This window comes from Pelobates fuscus, chromosome 3, assembly GCF_036172605.1.
Source record: "Pelobates fuscus isolate aPelFus1 chromosome 3, aPelFus1.pri, whole genome shotgun sequence".
Taxonomy (NCBI): Eukaryota; Metazoa; Chordata; class Amphibia; order Anura; family Pelobatidae; genus Pelobates; species Pelobates fuscus.
This window is the reverse complement of record NC_086319.1, coordinates 296,831,892-296,850,830: the sequence shown is the minus strand read 5'-3', so window position 1 is coordinate 296,850,830 and position 18,939 is coordinate 296,831,892. Positions and strand designations below refer to the sequence as shown.

The 18,939-nt window shown below is 43.0% G+C and overlaps 1 protein-coding gene across 2 annotated transcripts; it reads right to left on the bottom strand.

The window, feature by feature from the left end:
* Window positions 1-4: 4 nt before the first annotated feature.
* On the bottom strand, window positions 5-12,341 carry CLN6 (CLN6 transmembrane ER protein). Of its 2 annotated transcripts, none has more exons than XM_063445610.1 (7): window positions 12,147-12,341; window positions 10,728-10,842; window positions 5,670-5,768; window positions 4,546-4,734; window positions 2,460-2,515; window positions 1,918-2,040; window positions 5-1,450 (listed from the first exon to the last, which is right to left on the bottom strand). In XM_063445610.1, exons 1-7 carry the CDS (start codon window positions 12,200-12,202, stop codon window positions 1,180-1,182), a joined length of 909 nt encoding a protein of 302 aa, XP_063301680.1. In that variant the 5' UTR covers window positions 12,203-12,341; the 3' UTR covers window positions 5-1,179. The 2 variants fall into 2 exon arrangements, with proteins under 2 accessions (XP_063301680.1, XP_063301679.1); XM_063445609.1 differs by having other exon boundaries at window positions 10,728-10,845; window positions 12,147-12,338.
* Between the last annotated feature and the right edge of the window lie 6,598 nt (window positions 12,342-18,939).

Genomic DNA, 18,939 nt, shown 5'->3' with positions numbered 1-18,939 from the left:
TGGTCAAACCAATTTCTTCACACCATGGGCAGTGAGGTTACGGTAAATAATGGAGTGAATGGGCAGCAACACCATTATTAACCCTCTCAACACTGTCCAATCAATGGGTATTTTATACATTCAATATAATATAGATTATGTTTGACTGCAATATGGAGCCACAATTCATACCATAAGGAGTTATTTAAATGGCGCTAATAACATTATAACCGGTTACTCTTAACTTGGCCATACAATAGTAGGGTTTTTTTTTTTTTTATGAGCTATTTTTTCTTAAAGAAACTTCACTCAATTAAAATGAAAAATAGTTATTTAGTAGATATGCCCCAAATTAAAACATGCATACATTTAATTATTCAAATTGGGGGTGTATCTAAAAATAGCTTGCAAAAGCAGCAGTTTTCTTGTTCCAGCCCCAAATGCATGTGGATGTTGCAGATTATTTTTATGATCTAACTTAGACATGTACTTTTTACAAACCCCACGCGTCTTCAACGGCACATTTGAAATACATTGTAGAATCTTCCCCGCAACCTTGTTCTTTTTACCATTTAAATAGAAGAATTAAACTTTCACATGGTGTCTTATAGGTTTACTCCCACTACTCTGACCTTCTATAAGCTATACTGCCAAGAATACGGAAAGGGCTCATCGATTCTAGGGCAATGAAACAGGAGAAGGTGCGATCCTGCAATGACAATCTGTAATAAATTAAAGCAAACTAAATATTGACAGCAGTAGACTGTAGAGAGGTGTGTTTGTGCTGCAACTTGTACCGTTCTTTTGTAATGTGCTACCCTTCACCTGGTCTATGCAGCCACAGATATACACAGTACTGTCCCTTAACCAATCCATTGACAAGGTTTTGGTTTTTCTAAAGCTGGTTTTATTTTTTTGAACAAAATTCACTCTTACGGCGAGCTACTAGAAAGTAGCATATGTATTGCGAATGACACATTACAGCTTTGACCAAATAAAATATAGTAAAATAGAGATCTTACATAAAAAAAAAATGCAAAAAGCAAGTAACCAGTTCAGTGAAGGATTAAGGAAGAGAATGATTCTGATGGGCAGGTCCTGCTTCTCTGCTGGTTAAAACAGGGACAGAGAAACGATAAGTAAAGTCAATGGCTAGCTCTTCACGATAGTTACAAAGTGCTGGGCAAACTGGAATTCTTTTCAGTGGAAGCTATTGATGTGAAGAGTATAATATGCCCATGGCTCTGGGATATAGATCACACCAGGGTATTTTTTGCGCAGAACTTTGTCATTCCAGAGCCATATGATCCACGCAGCAATCAGAAGCAGAGTGGTCGAGAAGGAAAAGAGCAGGAAGAGGCCATTACTGTCCAGGTATAAACCCTTGCGCTTCTTGTTAAGGATAATTGCCAGCATGGCAAAAAATGTGAAAATAAATATGATGAAGATCTGCCCCTCTGTAACCAGATACCTGTACGTGGTAAAGAACATTCATTAAAAGGTGGGCTCTATTACACAATCTAGAGCAGAAATACAGAAATGTATTATGTGCAAGCAGATTATGATCACACAGGCCTGTAATCTAGCTTAAAAACAAAAAGCCAAGTATAATGGCTGCTAAATTTCTCTATATTAAGGAAGGAGCTGATAAAACAATTCTCAAACCAGGTTTCCATACACTCACCGAACCCTGCAAAGCAGTACGTGGAAAACTATATTGTGAAGTTTAGGTTGAAATAGCCAATTAGAGAAATTACTCCATATCGGCCCCAGTCACAGCTAGGTCATTCAAGACCGTTTATAGTGAATAAATCCCTGATAATATTATTAGTATTAAAACAATTCACATTTAATTCTACTCAAAAAGATAAATCAATGTTTTATGGAGATGAAAAAACTGAGCACTTAGCGCAGTATCCCATCCTCGGTAATACTGACCAATAGTAGAGACTGCTTGGTAAGAGTAAGGTCCAGGCTGATAGTGGCATACTGCTCTCCTTCCTTGAATTTGTGAAACAGCCAGTAAAGTAGATGAATAGGATAAGAAAAAATGGAATATACCTGAGACAAGAGAAGAGTTTTATGATTTTACAAACCATGATGGTAGAGCTCATATCATGAAAGGTAATAAAACAGAAAAAAAAACAAAAAAACCCACACACTGCAAAGCCAGCCATCATGTGACATTGCAGCTTTTAACAATGTTCAAAGTAGGAACAACAACCCCTTAAAAATATGTTTTTGTCTTTTTATTCGCATTTAAAATTGAAGACTTGAAGTATTTGAACTAGTTTTGCTTTTGACCCTAAACATATTAAACAAATGACACCCAATTTCTCACTAGCCAACATAAATCACATAGAATCAAAGACAATCAGAATTATGACATTAGATGGCTTCATGATATCATCATCATCATCATCATCTATTAAGGTAGAAGAATTCCCACAAACTACTCAGAATGGAGACGAAGTGCTTACCACATGGAATGTCCGACATACTCATCATAGTAATATAGCAACTCAAACGAATCAACCTGTGACAGAGAAGATGTAGGAGTGACTAAGGGCAATATCAGTGGGTGAAAAAAAACAAAACAAAAAACTGACAGATTGCAATAAAAATGGGTGATCTGCAGGTCTTGTGAAGATATCTGTACACATCATAGAAAAATACACATATCCCAACTAAATGACCACTTCAAAATGTATTAACTGGACAGCATAAGAACAATCACCAAAGAAGGTGATAGTGTCTCTTAAATGCATCTACACATGTTTTTATTATATAGGCATCTTGCCTACAGAACGATAATACAGGGAGTGCAGAATTATTAGGCAAATGAGTATTTTGACCACATCATCCTCTTTATGCATGTTGTCTTACTCCAAGCTGTATAGGCTCGAAAGCCTACTACCAATTAAGCATATTAGGTGATGTGCATCTCTGTAATGAGAAGGGGTGTGGTCTAATGACATCAACACCCTATATCAGGTGTGCATAATTATTAGGCAACTTCCTTTCCTTTGGCAAAATGGGTCAAAAGAAGGACTTGACAGGCTCAGAAAAGTCAAAAATAGTGAGATATCTTGCAGAGGGATGCAGCACTCTTAAAATTGCAAAGCTTCTGAAGCGTGATCATCGAACAATCAAGCGTTTCATTCAAAATAGTCAACAGGGTCGCAAGAAGCGTGTGGAGAAACCAAGGCGCAAAATAACTGCCCATGAACTGAGAAAAGCAAGCGTGCAGCTGCCAAGATGCCACTTGCCACCAGTTTGGCCATATTTCAGAGCTGCAACATCACTGGAGTGCCCAAAAGCACAAGGTGTGCAATACTGAGAGACATGGCCAAGGTAAGAAAGGCTGAAAGACGACCACCACTGAACAAGACACACAAGCTGAAACGTCAAGACTGGGCCAAGAAATATCTCAAGACTGATTTTTCTAAGGTTTTATGGACTGATGAAATGAGAGTGAGTCTTGATGGGCCAGATGGATGGATTGGTAAAGGGCAGAGAGCTCCAGTCCGACTCAGACGCCAGCAAGTTGGAGGTGGAGTACTGGTTTGGGCTGGTATCATCAAAGATGAGCTTGTGGGGCCTTTTCGGGTTGAGGATGGAGTCAAGCTCAACTCCCAGTCCTACTGCCAGTTTCTGGAAGACACCTTCTTCAAGCAGTGGTACAGGAAGAAGTCTGCATCCTTCAAGAAAAACATGATTTTCATGCAGGACAATGCTCCATCACACGCGTCCAAGTACTCCACAGCGTGGCTGGCAAGAAAGGGTATAAAAGAAGAAAATCTAATGACATGGCCTCCTTGTTCACCTGATCTGAACCCCATTGAGAACCTGTGGTCCATCATCAAATGTGAGATTTACAAGGAGGGAAAACAGTGCACCTCTCTGAACAGTGTCTGGGAGGCTATGGTTGCTGCTGCACGCAATGTTGATGGTGAACAGATCAAAACACTGACAGAATCCATGGATGGCAGGCTTTTGAGTGTCCTTGCAAAGAAAGGTGGCTATATTGGTCACTGATTTGTTTTTGTTATGTTTTTGAATGTCAGAAATATATATTTGTGAATGTTGAGATGTTATATTGGTTTCACTGGTAAAAATAAATAATTGAAATGGGTATATATTTGTTTTTTGTTAAGTTGCCTAATAATTATGCACAGTAATAGTCACCTGCACACACAGATATCCCCCTAAAATAGCTATAACTAAAAACAAACTAAAAACTACTTCCAAAAATATTCAGCTTTGATATTAATGAGTTTTTTGGGTTCATTGAGAACATGGTTGTTGTTCAATAATAAAATTAATCCTCAAAAATACAACTTGCCTAATAATTCTGCACTCCCTGTACTGAATCATGAGAAGACATCTAAATTTAAATTAAATGTAAACACTGCAGGATATTTTGAGCACATCTCTTATATTAAGGGCTGTGCCTATAAGCATGGCCTCTCTCTTTACTTGTGGATTTAGCAGAGCCCCCAAAGCTACCGATACACTCTGCTCTATTCTCATGGAGCATGTAAGCAAAGGATATTTGTGGCTCACCAAGGAAGATGGCTGCAGGTTCTGCATGATTGGATTATCACGCACAGACAAGTGAAGCTGGTATCCGCTGAAGATCAGTCTGTGGTTGACAGAGTCCCCTACTAGATGAATACTTGCTCCCATCACAAACGTTATGATACTGACATAGATGACGGAGTTAGGAAGTGTTTTGGGAGAGCGGTCTATCAGCTGAAAGACACAAACAGTAAAAGATATACCAAAAAGGGTGTTAGGCCAGGGACAGATTTCATTATTGGTAAAAAAAAAAAAAAAAAATGTAAAGAATGAACACCAGACTTTCCCCCACGGTAAATACAGTATAATTATTAAATTTAATGCTACTTAACATGCAATTATCGAGTAAATGTAGAAGCAGCTCTGGTATACATGGCAGATTATAAAAGACTGCAATTGCAACCATTCTAGCGGGAAATAATAAACGCAAGCATAGATGTTTTTGTAGGAAAGTGGCATGTTTTTCAACTTTACAAGGCAAACGGCACTAATTTGTTTGTATTCCATTGTTGCAAGTGAAAGAAAGGGAAGAATTCAAAGTTACTCTGTCAGTAAGCCATTACCACACTTCACTTATATTAAGCAGCGAAATAGGGAATTTAGGAAGAAGGATAAAGCTGCTCAGTCTATGACTATTACTAGGCTTCAATCAACAATTACTAAAGTTAAGAAAAAAAATACAACAGACATTTGAATACATGCCACGGTATCTTGTACGCTTGTATGCTAGTAGCAATGCAATTTACATAGACAGGAGCAGGAAGACTTTATAAGTAGCTCCATGGATAGGGTATGCAAAATAAAGAGAAAAGGAAGTAGGACAAAACTAATCGGTACATCTGCTAGGTAGCTGGGATATCCAACATTAGAGAATTGACTCACGCCAGATCACAAAAAGAAACATCATGAGATACCCTAGAGAGTAATGGTATGGTCATTGGAATCAAATGCAACAGGTAGATTGAGAAGGATAAGATAGGACACATACTCTTAGGGGTTAGCCACATGGACCAGTAGTTATAACTTTGCAAGATTCCAGAGAGAATGTTTATGAACAGACCCTGTGTAAAACTCTGCGTGACCCAGTCTGGAAATTGTCCTGGTTTTACCTTCAAGAGAAGCAGTGGAGTTATGATATTATAAGCCATATGGAAATAGTCTCCAGCGCTGGGTTTATTCAGTGGGAACCAGTCCAGTGGGAGGAGAAGCTGGAAAGGAAGTGGCCAGTTAAAGGCAATTTTAATTAGTAACATCAAAGTGCAATATCAATGTGCAGCGGCAGTCATAATATTAACACAATTTATACCGGCCTGTAAGACCTTACCTGGAACGGAGAGAGACACGGAAAAAGCTGAATAAATATTCGCTACTTTTTGGTGTGTTTAAACAAAAACAACCTTAAGTGCAGCTTTATAGATTAGCATGACAGGTTATTTCACCAAAGTGAGAATTGTCAGGAATGTAATGTGAATTTCAAAGCTGAGGCCGAAATTAAGAAAAATATCCAATTCAGCTATATTTCCAGTGAAGCTATTTTGGCCTTAAATTTGAAATTCACTTTGATTACCTGACAATTCTAACTTAACTAAATAGCCCGGTTAGTGTACTACACACAGGCATTGATTAACTAAAGTATAAATTGTAGATTCAAGATAAAAAAAATATAATAATAATAATAATAATTAAAAAAAAAAAAGTGTGCAAAGTTACAGAATTTGTTTTCCAACCAATGTTTTACACAACAAAGTTTATACACCAAAGTTTATACACAACAGTTACATAGTTACATAGCTGAAAAGAGACTTGCGTCCATCAAGTTCAGCCTTCCTCACATATGTTTTTTGCTGTTGATCCAAAAGAAGGCAAAAAAAAAAGTTTGAAGCACTTCCAATTTTGCAACAAGCTAGGAAAAAATTCCTTCTTGACCCCAGAATGGCAGTCAGATATCTCCTTGAATCAAGCAGTTATTATCCTACATTGAAAGATTATATCCTTGAATATTCTGTTTTTGCAAGTATGCATCTAGTAGCTGTTTGAACATCTGTATGGACTCTGATAAAACCACTTCTTCAGGCAGAGAATTCCACATCCTGATTGTTCTTACAGTAAAAAAAAAAAAACCTTTCCTTTTCCACAGCTTTTGAAGTAGTTTACAAGTTAGTGGTTATGTAATCAAAAGAAAAGGTAGCCACACTCTTATAAACAGTAATAGGGTGCTTCTGGACAGGGGCTGGCAATCCCTCAATGTCACATAGTCAAAAGAAAAAGGTGGTCCAAGCAGCTCTATTGGACATGAATAGCCATTGCAACGTTTCGGCCCACAACAGGGCATTTGTCAAGCTTTGTCAGTTTGACATAGGACCTGTTGTGGGCTGAAACATTGCAATGCCTGTTTATGTCCAATAAAGCTGCTTAAAATTGACGGGAGTGCCTGGACCACCTTTTTCTTTTGACTACATGACATTGAATGATTGTTAGCCCTTGTTCAAGAGCACCCTATTGTCGTATAAGAGTGTGCCTTCCTTTTCTAGTGTGGACTAAAGGTTGGTTGTCAATTCAGCGGTTCCGTGTTTGGAGAATAAAGATCTGTTTCTATCTCAAACTAGCAGATGTAACTGCTCATTTCTATTCTATAGTAGACATGTATACAGTGACCTAGGGAATAGTACACACAGACTCATTTTACCTGGTAAGATAAGGTGTCCGTAATTATTCCTGCTACACATTAAGTGTAAGTTTCCACCCTCTGTCCCTGCTCAGCCTGACCGTGCATTTCAGAAAATATTCTAAAAGGTGGATTTTGGAACATGTATCTAATGGACACTGAGCAGGAGTCCAAGAAAAGCCAATTAACAGATTTCAGATTAAATTGGTGACATTTAACCAATCACTAAAACGTCACCACTATTCACCAATTGGCTGTTGTGCAAAAAAGAACCGATAAAGATGCGGATAGTCCTTTTATATTTTGTGCAGTGTAATCACAATATTAAACAAGCAATTATCGAATTAAAATCTTAACAATAAATGGGAGGAGTGCTTAATAATATTTACATGCAATAATTGCTTAGCCCCTATTAAATCAAGTGTAGAGATTCTGATGTACTTGAATACATAAAAAGGAGAATAAGGAGGGGGCAGGGCCAGGCCGCCGAGCAAGATGGTCGCATGTCAGACCAGCTCCTGAAAATTCAAACGAAACGAGCAAGAAAATCAGACTTTTGGCATAAAAAAGCTGACCAAAGGCGGTGAACCTCATCGGGTGGAGAGTACCGGACCCAGGGTGAGGCTGGCCTGACTAGTTTCAGTCCCCTGGTGGAAGAATCCTCACTGGCGCCAACGAGGCCTACTCCGGCGGTGAGTGGAGCAGACGGCCGCTGCTCCGCTATCCTGCCCATCGGTGCTCAACCAAGGGCCAGACCAGTTGGGAAATGGCCCCGCTCCCCCCCCTCAGGAGCAGGGGGGTGATCCCGGTCCTCACCCCCGCATGCCCTGACCACCCAGGGAGCAGCAACAGGGCCGTCCTGATCCGACAGCCAGACGCAGCAGTCAAGATGGCGGAGGCCATAGGTGATGGCGCCAAAACCGGCAGTGAGACACAGAAGTGGCCCACACCGCTCCCCCTACAAAGAATGTACCTGCAGGCCGACCCGGCAAGAGGCGACACTTTCACAAGTGATTCCTACTGGATGCACCTTTACGGCTACAGCTCGAGAGACCCACTACCAGAGCCACAGATTACTCACCGACACACATACCGGTCCACACTGAGACACCCAAGCCACACACTGCTGGACCGAGGGGACTACGACTCACATCACAGCAGCACAGACCGGCACAGGGGGCTCCCACTCATCCCCTAAGAGGCATCGGCTGATACTAAAAAGACTAGGACGTTATGGGCTGAGTGCTCGCTACCGCTCAGGTTTCTATACTCTAACTGGACTCCCATGACTGTCTGCCGCCATTGCTTTTTCCCTCTCGGTTTCCTGGACTGTTCACACGGGGGTCTGCGGGGAGAGATGTCACTGGTAGCTTATCTGTTGTAACATGAGAATAATAATTATGCCCAGACTGGCTCAGATTCAAGCAAGTCTGAACCTATTTATGATTTTGCTGTCTGCAATCTATGTTTCAGAACATGCATGTCTATATTAAGCTTTTTGCAGCACAGGAGGTCAGATAGGCATACTATGTAGTACCAGGAGCGAGCCGAAAGCAATCTACCATGCCAGCATGTTCTAATCTTCTCAGTACACTCTCACCTCTACCTAAGCTCACCCGCAGCATTGTTATTTTATGTTGATTATTGATATTAAGCATCTAGGCATTTACAGCACAACTAACTGAAAGAAATGCACTCTCTCTTGCTAGCCTTAGCATTTAATGATAGACTGTTATCAGAACCAGCATACGTTTAACTATATGCCAGGCAAACCTCAGTGAAACAAATCGTAATCTTAAGTACACCTATGTTTATGCTCCAATCGTTAAAAATGCCAGTATTAGCGGCGAATATAGTGGGAACACCACATGCTTAAGCTTATTAATCTACCATTATCATTATAAAAATTGTGCAGACATTACAGTTGCCATATGTGAAATGTATGTTGAATTTGCTGCTATTGTGGCACCACGGCTCATCTGTGAATTCTTGCACACAAAAATAAAGAATTAAAAAAAAAAAAAAAAAGGAGAATAAGAATACAGAAACAAAATACAAGTGCAGATAGTACTGATATACAGATGGAGTGCAAAAGTAAATTGGGGGGGGGGGAACACTTACAATTTTCAGAGCCTGGGAAGTAAGGCTCTATAGAAGTGTAGTGGTGCTCATATAGGCGACACCCCACCTTCTTCTCACGGAATACTCTCTCAGGATAAAGCAGACTAAATAAAAAGGAGCTTATAGAGTAGTATATTTAAACACCAATGATGTCAAAAGGTATATGATAAATTGACTCTCACCTTCTTAAGAGCCTATTGATGCCTTGGCTCTAATGTGGGAACACTTAGTGTCAATATTTAGGGGTGACTCTCCCCTATCTGGAACCTTGAAAATCGATTTTCTGTTAACTGAGGAAGCCCACACCAGCGAAACGCGTTTTGGCACATAGAAATTGGACTTAAGAGACTGATAAGTGCTTGTCATTTGATTTTACCATTTGTTTTTTATATTTTAAATAAATATTAGTTTTTTAGCACTCTGACTACTTGTCCAGATTGGGGAGTGTCACCCCTAGAAATTGACACCAAGTGTTCCCACCTTAGAGCCAAGGCATCAATAGGCTCTTAAGAAGGTGAGAGTCCATTTGGTGTATATCTTTGACATCATTGGTGTTTAAATATACTACTCTATAAGCTCCTTTTATCTGCTTTATCCTGAGAGAGTATTCCGTGAGAAAAAGGTCAGGTGTCACCTATATGAGCACCACTGTGCTTCTATAGAGCCTTAATTCTCTGGCTCTGAAAATTGTGAGTTTTCTCTCCTATTTACTTTTGCGCTCCATCTGTATATCAGTACTATCTGCACTAGTATTTTGTCTGTGTTCCTATTCCCCTTTTTATGTATTCAAGTACATCAGAATCTCTACACTTAATTCAATAAGGGGTAAGCAATTATTGCATGTAAATATCAATATTATCAAGCGCTCCACCCATTTATTAAGATTGTATCTTGATAATTGCTGGTTTGATTTTATGTACAGGTGAGGGGGAAAGGTATTCCCTCACGGGTGTTTGTGAGTTTGTTTCACTCTAATCACAATATTACTTTAATTACTCATTTTCACAGCACTAGGCAAACATAATGCAGGTTAACACACACACACATATACAAATAAATAAATAAAGCAGGCATATCAATAGTTTCAACTTTATTATGTGAATCCAGCCCCATTTGAATTATATGAACAATTATGAATACCTATACAAAATGCTAGCAACAATGATAATGCATGTTTTACCAGAATCACGAGGCACAGTACACCAAGTACTAACAGAAAGTTTATTAAAGAAATAGCAGACAACCCACAAATCGGCTTACTTCGCATGTAAAATATGAACTTATTATCACAGATAGACAAAAGCTGCAGTTTCTACAGATTTGAACAATGATCAATGATTACCAGCTCAATAGACCTACAATACAGCACAGCTACACTCACCATGACAATCGGACGGCCAAAGTCAAGGAGCCAGTTCTGAAGGGTAAAATAGAACCATAGGTCCAGATGAAAGCGAGAATTTCTGGTGCCATCCTCTTGCTGGGTAGAACCAAGTCTGCTAAAAAAAAAAAAATATGGAAAAATAAGACAACGGCAGTTTAAAAATTGATAGAATGCGCTATTTTTTTTTCCTATACAAGAGGATTCAGTGTTCTAAATTCCTAACACTAACTTATGCCCTAGCAAAGGGGTAGGCAACCTAAGGCACACCAGATGTTGTGGACTATATATTCCATGAGTTTTTGCCAGCAGTGTGGCTATACGAATATTATGGGAGATTTAGTCCACATCTGACATGCCTAAAGTTACCTACCCCAGTTTTAGCATGTAAATAAAATAAACGTATTAAATTGAGTTCTATGTAAGAATATATAGCGCAGTAAATCTTATACCGGGAAGACTACAGACCCAGTAATTGTAAAAAGATGAAAACATTACAGAGGTACATTGCAATAATTTGCTGAACATGTATTTTCAGAATCCCTCTTATCAAGCAAACAAACAAACCTCTAATACAGACCAGTGCAACCCACTAAGCAGACTTGCTAAATGCATAGGCAGGAGTAAGCAACCTTTCACACTCCGGAACACTCTCATGGACTACATCTCCTATTATGCTTTTAGAGCGATAATGGTTGCAGAGCATCATGGGCTATGTAGTCCACAACATCTTGACTGCAAAAGCTTGCCTACCCCTGTGCTAGTGGTTGTGTGCCCAGACTCTGTGGAGGGATTTGCCAACTCCTGTTGGTGAGAGCACCAACCTTAGCTACTGGAAGTGAATGAGTGCAAGACACTTTCTTATGATTACAAAGATAAACATAAGGGATGGTTTGCTAAACATTCACCAGGAAGTCACATTTGCAAATACAGTTATTCCAGTTCTTAATTGTGTGAAAAACACACATTGCGCAACTAGACACATGTAATGCTCACTGGCACTTTATCCATGTTGGACATGACTTGGGTCCAGTTCTGCTATGTGTTTCCTGTTATTACTATACTGAGATGCACGTTTTTCACACAATAAAGAACTGGAACTGCGCTCTTCAATTGGAATATCTGCAGAACTAGGAAGTCAAAATGAATACAAGAATTTAGGCCAAAACTGGAAACATTGCTGACTTGGAGAGGTTTCCCCCAATTTGGCTACTTTGACCTAAACTTTTATATTCACTTGGAATTGCTGACAAATCAGCCCTGGGGTTGCATGTAACACACACGTTATATGTTAAAAGTCTGTCCATAGAGACACAGACAGAGCACTGCCTCCTACATTGGTAATGCTGGCACTCCCCTCATACCAGGGGTAGTGGCCATGGAGGCTGGTGTTTCCCGTGCAGTGGTTGTGGTGGTTACCTGGCCGGGAGTCCCGGAGTGGGCACATGCTGTCTCCGCCTCGCCGAGCTCTGCATCCTGCTCTCCCAGAGCCGCTCACTGCAAGAGCCTGACACTCTCACAGAGGGGAGGGGCTTCCAGGGCCATCTCTGATAGGTCCACACTCCACAGTTTAGACCAATCCCGTACAAGCGATGGTCGGGACCAAGGAAATTTTAAAGATACAGGGGCCAGCAAAAGAGTGTGAGTGAGCTGTGTGCTGTGTGTGAATGGGAGAGGGCAGGTTAATCATGGTCAGACTGTGTGTGAATGGGAGAGGGCAGAATAATCATGGTCAGACTGTGTGTGAATGGGAGAGGGCAGAATACTCATGGTCAGACTGTGTGTGAATGGGAGAGGGCAGAATACTCATGGTCAGACTGTGTGTGAATGGGAGAGGGCAGGTTATCATGGTCAGACTGTGTGTGAATGGGAGAGGGCAGGTTATCATGGTCAGACTGTGTGTGAATGGGAGAGGGCAGGTTATCATGGTCAGACTGTGTGTGAATGGGAGAGGGCAGGTTATCATGGTCAGACTGTGTGTGAATGGGAGAGGGCAGGTTAATCATGGTCAGACTGTGTGTGAATGGGTGAGGGCAGAATAATCATGGTCAGACTGTGTGTGAATGGGAGAGGGCAGAATAATCATGGTCAGACTGTGTGTGAATGGGAGAGGGCAGGTTAATCATGGTCAGACTGTGTGTGAATGGGAGAGGGCAGGTTAATCATGGTCAGACTGTGTGTGAATGGGAGAGGGCAGAATAATCATGGTCAGACTGTGTGTGAATGGGAGAGGGCAGAATACTCATGGTCAGACTGTGTGTGAATGGGAGAGGGCAGAATACTCATGGTCAGACTGTGTGTGAATGGGAAAGGGCAGGTTAATCATGGTCAGACTGTGTGTGAATGGGAGAGGGCAGAATAATCATGGTCAGACTGTGTGTGAATGGGAGAGGGCAGAATAATCATGGTCAGACTGTGTGTGAATGGGAGAGGGCAGAATAATCATGGTCAGACTGTGTGTGAATGGGAGAGGGCAGGTTATCATGGTCAGACTGTGTGTGAATGGGAGAGGGCAGGTTATCATGGTCAGACTGTGTGTGAATGGGAGAGGGCAGGTTATCATGGTCAGACTGTGTGTGAATGGGAGAGGGCAGGTTATCATGGTCAGACTGTGTGTGAATGGGAGAGGGCAGGTTAATCATGGTCAGACTGTGTGTGAATGGGTGAGGGCAGAATAATCATGGTCAGAATGTGTGTGAATGGGAGAGGGCAGAATAATCATGGTCAGACTGTGTGTGAATGGGAGAGGGCAGGTTATCATGGTCAGACTGTGTGTGAATGGGAGAGGGCAGGTTATCATGGTCAGACTGTGTGTGAATGGGAGAGGGCAGGTTAATCATGGTCAGACTGTGTGTGAATGGGAGAGGGCAGAATAATCATGGTCAGACTGTGTGTGAATGGGAGAGGGCAGAATAATCATGGTCAGACTGTGTGTGAATAGGAGAGGGCAGAATAATCATGGTCAGACTGTGTGTGAATGGGAGAGGGCAGAATAATCATGGTCAGACTGTGTGTGAATGGGAGAGGGCAGGTTATCATGGTCAGACTGTGTGTGAATGAGAGAGGGCAGGTTATCATGGTCAGACTGTGTGTGAATGGGAGAGGGCAGGTTATCATGGTCAGACTGTGTGTGAATGGGAGAGGGCAGGTTATCATGGTCAGACTGTGTGTGAATGGGAGAGGGCAGGTTATCATGGTCAGACTGTGTGTGAATGGGAGAGGGCAGGTTAATCATGGTCAGACTGTGTGTGAATGGGTGAGGGCAGAATAATCATGGTCAGAATGTGTGTGAATGGGAGAGGGCAGGTTACCATGGTCAGACTGTGTGTGAATGGGAGAGGGCAGAATAATCATGGTCAGACTGTGTGTGAATGGGAGAGGGCAGAATACTCATGGTCAGACTGTGTGTGAATGGGAGAGGGCAGGTTATCATGGTCAGACTGTGTGTGAATGGGAGAGGGCAGGTTAATCATGGTCAGACTGTGTGTGAATGGGAGAGGGCAGAATAATCATGGTCAGACTGTGTGTGAATGGGAGAGGGCAGAATACTCATGGTCAGACTGTGTGTGAATGGGAGAGGGCAGAATACTCATGGTCAGACTGTGTGTGAATGGGAGAGGGCAGGTTAATCATGGTCAGACTGTGTGTGAATGGGAGAGGGCAGAATAATCATGGTCAGACTGTGTGTGAATGGGAGAGGGCAGGTTATCATGGTCAGACTGTGTGTGAATGGGAGAGGGCAGGTTAATCATGGTCAGACTGTGTGTGAATGGGAGAGGGCAGAATAATCATGGTCAGACTGTGTGTGAATGGGAGAGGGCAGAATAATCATGGTCAGACTGTGTGTGAATGGGAGAGGGCAGGTTATCATGGTCAGACTGTGTGTGAATGGGAGAGGGCAGGTTATCATGGTCAGACTGTGTGTGAATGGGAGAGGGCAGGTTATCATGGTCAGACTGTGTGTGAATGGGAGAGGGCAGGTTATCATGGTCAGACTGTGTGTGAATGGGAGAGGGCAGGTTATCATGGTCAGACTGTGTGTGAATGGGAGAGGGCAGGTTATCATGGTCAGACTGTGTGTGAATGGGAGAGGGCAGGTTAATCATGGTCAGACTGTGTGTGAATGGGTGAGGGCAGAATAATCATGGTCAGACTGTGTGTGAATGGGAGAGGGCAGGTTACCATGGTCAGACTGTGTGTGAATGGGAGAGGGCAGAATAATCATGGTCAGACTGTGTGTGAATGGGAGAGGGCAGAATAATCATGGTCAGACTGTGTGTGAATGGGAGAGGGCAGGTTATCATGGTCAGACTGTGTGTGAATGGGAGAGGGCAGGTTATCATGGTCAGACTGTGTGTGAATGGGAGAGGGCAGGTTATCATGGTCAGACTGTGTGTGAATGGGAGAGGGCAGGTTATCATGGTCAGACTGTGTGTGAATGGGAGAGGGCAGGTTATCATGGTCAGACTGTGTGTGAATGGGAGAGGGCAGGTTATCATGGTCAGACTGTGTGTGAATGGGAGAGGGCAGGTTAATCATGGTCAGACTGTGTGTGAATGGGTGAGGGCAGAATAATCATGGTCAGACTGTGTGTGAATGGGAGAGGGCAGGTTACCATGGTCAGACTGTGTGTGAATGGGAGAGGGCAGAATAATCATGGTCAGACTGTGTGTGAATGGGAGAGGGCAGAATACTCATGGTCAGACTGTGTGTGAATGGGAGAGGGCAGGTTATCATGGTCAGACTGTGTGTGAATGGGAGAGGGCAGGTTAATCATGGTCAGACTGTGTGTGAATGGGAGAGGGCAGAATAATCATGGTCAGACTGTGTGTGAATGGGAGAGGGCAGAATACTCATGGTCAGACTGTGTGTGAATGGGAGAGGGCAGAATACTCATGGTCAGACTGTGTGTGAATGGGAGAGGGCAGGTTAATCATGGTCAGACTGTGTGTGAATGGGAGAGGGCAGAATAATCATGGTCAGACTGTGTGTGAATGGGAGAGGGCAGAATAATCATGGTCAGACTGTGTGTGAATGGGAGAGGGCAGAATAATCATGGTCAGACTGTGTGTGAATGGGAGAGGGCAGGTTATCATGGTCAGACTCTGTGTGAATGGGAGAGGGCAGGTTATCATGGTCAGACTGTGTGTGAATGGGAGAGGGCAGGTTATCATGGTCAGACTGTGTGTGAATGGGAGAGGGCAGGTTATCATGGTCAGACTGTGTGTGAATGGGAGAGGGCAGGTTAATCATGGTCAGACTGTGTGTGAATGGGTGAGGGCAGAATAATCATGGTCAGAATGTGTGTGAATGGGAGAGGGCAGAATAATCATGGTCAGACTGTGTGTGAATGGGAGAGGGCAGGTTATCATGGTCAGACTGTGTGTGAATGGGAGAGGGCAGGTTATCATGGTCAGACTGTGTGTGAATGGGAGAGGGCAGGTTATCATGGTCAGACTGTGTGTGAATGGGAGAGGGCAGGTTATCATGGTCAGACTGTGTGTGAATGGGAGAGGGCAGGTTATCATGGTCAGACTGTGTGTGAATGGGAGAGGGCAGGTTATCATGGTCAGACTGTGTGTGAATGGGAGAGGGCAGGTTAATCATGGTCAGACTGTGTGTGAATGGGTGAGGGCAGAATAATCATGGTCAGAATGTGTGTGAATGGGAGAGGGCAGAATAATCATGGTCAGACTGTGTGTGAATGGGAGAGGGCAGGTTATCATGGTCAGACTGTGTGTGAATGGGAGAGGGCAGGTTATCATGGTCAGACTGTGTGTGAATGGGAGAGGGCAGGTTATCATGGTCAGACTGTGTGTGAATGGGAGAGGGCAGGTTATCATGGTCAGACTGTGTGTGAATGGGAGAGGGCAGGTTATCATGGTCAGACTGTGTGTGAATGGGAGAGGGCAGAATAATCACGGTCAGAGTGTGTGTGAATGGGAGAGGGCAGGTTAATCATGGTCAGACTGTGTGTGAATGGGTGAGGGCAGAATAATCATGGTCAGAATGTGTGTGAATGGGAGAGGGCAGAATAATCATGGTCAGACTGTGTGTGAATGGGAGAGGGCAGGTTATCATGGTCAGACTGTGTGTGAATGGGAGAGGGCAGGTTATCATGGTCAGACTGTGTGTGAATGGGAGAGGGCAGGTTATCATGGTCAGACTGTGTGTGAATGGGAGAGGGCAGGTTATCATGGTCAGACTGTGTGTGAATGGGAGAGGGCAGGTTATCATGGTCAGACTGTGTGTGAATGGGAGAGGGCAGGTTATCATGGTCAGACTGTGTGTGAATGGGAGAGGGCAGGTTAATCATGGTCAGACTGTGTGTGAATGGGTGAGGGCAGAATAATCATGGTCAGAATGTGTGTGAATGGGAGAGGGCAGAATAATCATGGTCAGACTGTGTGTGAATGGGAGAGGGCAGGTTATCATGGTCAGACTGTGTGTGAATGGGAGAGGGCAGGTTATCATGGTCAGACTGTGTGTGAATGGGAGAGGGCAGGTTATCATGGTCAGACTGTGTGTGAATGGGAGAGGGCAGGTTATCATGGTCAGACTGTGTGTGAATGGGAGAGGGCAGGTTATCATGGTCAGACTGTGTGTGAATGGGAGAGGGCAGAATAATCACGGTCAGAGTGTGTGTGAATGGGAAAGGGCAGAATAATACAGGGGCCAGAAAAAGAGTGTGAGTGAGCTGTGTGCTGTGTGTGAATGGGAGAGGGCAGAATAATCCTGGTCAGACTGTGTGTGAATGGAAGAGGGCAGAATAATCATTGTCAGACTGTGCGTGAATGGGAGAGGGCAGGTTAGTCATGGTCAGACTGTGTGTGAATGGGAGAGGACAGGTTAGTCATGGTCAGACTGTGTGTGAATGGGAGAGGGCAGAATAATCATTGTCAGACTGTGCGTGAATGGGAGAGGGTAGGTTATCATGGTCAGACTGTGCGTGAATGGGAGAGGGCAGAATAATCATTGTCAGACTGTGCGTGAATGGGAGAGGGCAGGTTAGTCATGGTCAGACTGTGTGTGAATGGGAGAGGACAGGTTAGTCATGGTCAGACTGTGTGTGAATGGGAGAGGGCAGGTTAATCATGGTCAGACTGTGTATGAATGGGAGAGGGCAGGTTAGTGATGTTCAGACTGTGTTTGAATAGAAGAGGGCAGGTTATCATGGTCAGACTGTGTGTGAATGGGAGAGGGTAGGTTATCATGGTCAGACTGTGTGTGAATGGGAGAGGGCAGGTTATCATGGTCAGACTGTGTGTGAATGGAAGAGGGCAGAATAATCATGGTCAGACTGTGTGTGAATGGGAGAGGGCAGAATAACCATGGTCAGACTGTGTGTGAATGGGAGAGGACAGGTTAGACATGACGAGACTGTGTTTGAATGGAAGAGGACAGGTTAGTCATGGTCAGACTGTGTGTGAATGGGACAGGGCGGGTTAGTCGTGGTGAGACTGTGTGTGTGAATGGGAAAAAGCAGGTTAGTTAGGGTGAGACTGTAATAGGAGAGGGCAGATTATTTATGGTGAGACTCTACGTGAATGGAACTCTGTTCTCTCCTCCGTTAGATGCTCACCCAGTCTCCACTCCTTCAAAAAATCATTAAAAACCCACTTCTTCATAAAAGCGTATCAATTAAACTGTTAATAGCTCCTGACTGATTCCTCTCTTCCAACTGTCACTAGTCTAATACTATCCTTACCGTTTGTGTCATTTTACCCCACTCCCTCTAGCATGTTTCTGTGTGTCCTTGTCTGGTTACAACTACATGTCTGTTCGTCCACCCATTGTACAGCGCTGTGGAATTTGTTGGTGCTATATAAATAATAACATAATAATAATAATAATAATGGGAAAGGGCGGTTTAGGTGAGATGAGACTGTGTATGAACAGGATAGGGCTGGTTAATTGGGATGTGTTTATGTGTGGATGGGATAGGACAGGTTAGTCAGGGTGAGACTGTGTGTGAATGGGAGATAGCAAGTTGTTCAGGATGAGACTGTGTGTGAATGGAAGATGAAAGGTTAATTGGATTGAGACTTTATGTTAATGGAAGATAGCAGTTTATGTATGTGAATGGGACAGATTGCAGTCTATTAGACACTGTCTGTCAATCGAGCATTACATTGTCTCTAATTACTCCCTGTCTGTCTAGAGAGCACCATAATACCTCCCCTGTCTATACACTCCGCAGGGAGGAACCAAA